Here is a 3,919-nt window from a genome sequence, read left to right on the forward strand (position 1 = left end):
CGAATCCATATGATCGACTCATAAGCTTAATTCTAGTTGTATAATCAACGCCTGTCTTTGAAACCTTCACTATTTTACAGCCTTACTGTTACTAGTACAAAGAGACCTATAAAAATTTACTTATTAATATATTATAATTTGTCATTTTTATTTTGGGTATAATTATAAGTAATTTAGATTTTCGTATCTCCTTCGGCATAAGAGATGAATTTATAATTTTAAATGAGGGAGGCGGCATTCCCGGAAATGACGCCATCGGCCGAGATAAAGCGTATTCAATGATGTTCAAAAACCTACGAGTGATACGTGCCGCAGTACCGCTTTCTAAGGACATGCCATAGAAATGCAACCGCCTCAAATTGATAGCGTGTCTGGCGGGGATTAACTAATTTGCAAACAAAACAATAGTAACTATTTCAATGGAGGTCACATCTCGCATTTCGTGATATCGTGCACAAGATCTAAATACTTCCAACAGTTTTTTCTCAGTTCCAGCTTTCACGAGACTCTCGTTGCAGTCAGGGCCTGCTCTTCGTCACTGCGGTCATCAATAGATACTTATATTGTGATAAGTTTCATTGATCATTATAATTTGTCATCGTTATTACTTATTAAAATATGCAGTTAGAATTTATTACTTTTGCAGGTAACGATTATTTTACTTATGGTTATTGATTAATTATATTAATTCAAGTAAAACCTAGACAAATTTTTGTAATTGTTGAAGTAGGTACGTTTATTTTTGTATACATAATTTCCTTCATTATTTATGTAAGTAATATGAAGGGATGCGGTTAAATTATTATTATTTACTACAATTAGGATCACAGGCTTTATTTTAACATGTTATATATTTCAAGGAATCTACATTATTTTTTTTTTACTAATCTACTTGAAATTCTGAACAACATTATAATATACATTTCATATTTTATTAATTAATATCAACTACGTGGTTGTCGCATTATCTGACGAGAGTTGTCGAGGTGTTTTTCCAAAAGCTTCACCTTCTTCAATGGTTGTCATTAGATCGTGGTCTTTTGTTTCTGGCAGAAAAACACACATCAGTGCAGCTATCAAAGGAAAGCAGCAGAACACAATTGAAACACACCATTTACAATGAGGCCGTATCTCTAATACTAGAGGTGCTGTTGCAGCACCAATACGGGCCATCATCAACGACAAGCCTAATGCTGTATTCCGTACTATAGTCGGGAACATTTCACAGCAATACAGGTAAATTACAACGAACGTAGTAAAGTCACATAAAAGGCCAATGCATCCGAGCGCAACCAATCCATAACCATCGGGCACAAATGTAATTATCAGCAGACATAGGCTGCAGATAAGACACGCAGCCATGATAATTATCTTTCTCTTAAAGAATTTCAGAAGTGGTATAGCAAGGAGAGTAGCTAACAAACACACAAGGCCACTCACTAGCACGTTAATATTTACGTTGCCAGTCAAGTAAAAAATGTATTGAGATACTCCATAGAAACTGTAGCTATGAATTAACCACATAAATATCATTATTAATATGTTCTTCCTCAAATTAGATTCAGTGAATAGATTTTTAAACGATCCTGGGGTCTGATTCCTCTGTGTCAGTAGATATAAATCTATTCTGTGACGGACTAAATCTACTGGTCGATTATTTCTGAAAAAGATACACAAACAAGATTCGTCTATAACCAATCAACACACAAGGTACAAGGGCACAAAATACTCCAAGATGACTTACATTTTTGCTATTTTCTCCAAAAGTTTTATGGCATCATTGGTTTTATTTACGGCTATTAGCCATCTTGGCGATTCCGGCAGAAAGCAAATGTAAAGTAACAAAATTGCAGTTGATAGGGATATTCCTAATTGAAAATATACGTAGTCTTTGATTATCCAGTATCCCAATAAAGCGAGCAATAAATGAGCAACTGTAAAAGGTACGTGGAAGAGAGCGGCAGCAACGTGCCTGATATTTAATCCGATGTATTCTATCATCAGGACATATCCGATAGCTAAAATACCCCCAATAGAAAATCCTAAGATCATTCGAATTATGGTGAAACTCCAGTAATCAGGAAGGAAGGAAGTCATCAGTCCAGTGAGCACTTCAATTATCACGCAGGCGATCAAAATTGGTTTTCTCCCGAATCTGAGGTCAAAATTAAATAGAATTACAGATTGCATTTGCACAAGAATCTCGAATAAATTTCGGAGAGTGCGCGCAGAAACGTTACAATTTGTTTCCACTCTCGCGGTTCCTCCTTTGGTCTACTAGAAAGTTCGGAATACTCCATACTTTTATCATTAACAGACCATCCATTTTCAAGAAGCGCTTTGCTTCATCTTTTCAGATGTGTAGGATAAATGAATGGAATACACCGCGTTTGTTTCCCGTCACCAACATTTACAATGTGTTCTCCGAAAGCTACAATTTATGTTATACAGTAGAGCAAGGCATTTGCTACACAAATTCATAACATCGTGGGCCTTGAGATCGTGGCCAAACATTCGTCTATTTTACATAAAAAATGCTAAGAACATACGTGTATAATATTAATAAGAACATTTAATTATATAATATTTAATTAGGTATGTAGATTACTACATAGGTATGTAATATGTTAATATAGGTATGTTAACTTATATTATTACCTATATTTGTTATTATATACAAATATTAATAATAATAATTCGTTCTTTTTTATTATTATAAATATGTTAATGACACCGAAGCTTTATCGGTTTCATACCTCACTTTATTTTAAGAGATGAAAATATAACAGATGATTCGGCAGGTAGGTAGTTTATTCCCTAAGCTATATTCAAATTGATGTCTAATGAACACTAATGGATGACATAATAATCACTTTGTTCCGATCAACCATCGCTCGAGGCGGTTGGCGTATGGTCCTATACGAATGACATAGGTTTAAAGACTTGATCCCGATCGTCTTTCATCCTTTACGAACATACTTTCAGCTAATCGAATTTCAACAATTAATTTCTTTCACTTACCTGTCAGATAATATACCACATACGAGGCATCCAATTATAACCCCGACCTGGAAAAGTATATTTGAAAGGTCTCTGAGCCAAGCTCTATCACAGATCAGGTTAAATTCCATAACAATAGTTCGAGTGAAGTTTTCTTTATTGTAGATGGGATTATCGCAACAAACGGCTTTGCCCGGACACGAGTATTTCACTGGAGGAGCTAAGTAAACGAACGCCATTAAATGGAATCCTGCTCCAAATTTATTCAATAATATTAAAAAACTTATCCAGATTTGATATTTTCCCAAATCACCAATCAAATCTGATACGAGTTCCATGATAGAAGATTACAAAGTTCACAATATAAGAAATAACTATTTCTATCAAACACAACAAACGAAAACAATTTTAACAAACAATTGTCTAAACGAAATTTCGCATGGTTGTCAAGTATTATCGTGAAATCAAGTAGGTCAAGTTACACGATCACTAAACAAAACTATGAAATGGCTAAGCTGAAGCTATTCACTTTTTTACACTTACAATCCTCCTAGATCAATGCAGTTCAATTAGTTCACTCTCTGCCATAAACATAAAATTTCGTTATTAAAACAATCTAAGTGTGCGTACAGATCTGCACCGCGAATGCACTGCACGTGCGTTGCGCACGCGTTGCACGCGCGCTGCACGCATTGCACGCGCGCTGCACGCATGCAATAAGTTCGCCTCTATAATCAAATCACTTAGGTGCCTACAGGTTTACTCGACATTGTCGATCGTTAATGTCGATTGGGCGCCTACAGATTTGATCGACATTGGCTATCGTTACTGTCGATCGATATGATATGTTTGAGACAGAAATGGTGCCGCATGTTTAATTGTAAAGATGCAAGTACATTCATATTTTATATATATATAT

At 35.3% G+C, this 3,919-nt stretch overlaps 1 protein-coding gene across 1 annotated transcript; it reads right to left on the bottom strand.

Annotated features, from left to right (window-relative positions):
* Window positions 1-822: 822 nt before the first annotated feature.
* Window positions 823-3,353, bottom strand: LOC113229609 (organic cation transporter protein-like). The gene is made up of 3 exons (XM_026463269.1): window positions 3,022-3,353; window positions 1,745-2,155; window positions 823-1,660 (listed from the first exon to the last, which is right to left on the bottom strand). Exons 1-3 carry the CDS (start codon window positions 3,336-3,338, stop codon window positions 949-951), a joined length of 1,440 nt encoding a protein of 479 aa, XP_026319054.1. The 5' UTR covers window positions 3,339-3,353; the 3' UTR covers window positions 823-948.
* Window positions 3,354-3,919: the final 566 nt, after the last annotated feature.

Source organism: Hyposmocoma kahamanoa, unplaced genomic scaffold, assembly GCF_003589595.1.
Source record: "Hyposmocoma kahamanoa isolate Upper Pololo Valley unplaced genomic scaffold, ASM358959v1 62, whole genome shotgun sequence".
Taxonomy (NCBI): Eukaryota; Metazoa; Arthropoda; class Insecta; order Lepidoptera; family Cosmopterigidae; genus Hyposmocoma; species Hyposmocoma kahamanoa.

Coding starts and splice junctions, on each gene's coding strand:
- LOC113229609 (XM_026463269.1), bottom strand. CDS start 3,338: ATGGAACTCGTATCAGATTTGATTGGTGATTTGGGAAAATATCAAATC. Junction 2,156..3,021: donor TGTGGTATATTATCTGACAG/GTAAGTGAAAGA, acceptor TTTTGACCTCAG/ATTCGGGAGAAAACCAATTT. Junction 1,661..1,744: donor TTGGAGAAAATAGCAAAAAT/GTAAGTCATCTT, acceptor TATCTTTTTCAG/AAATAATCGACCAGTAGATT.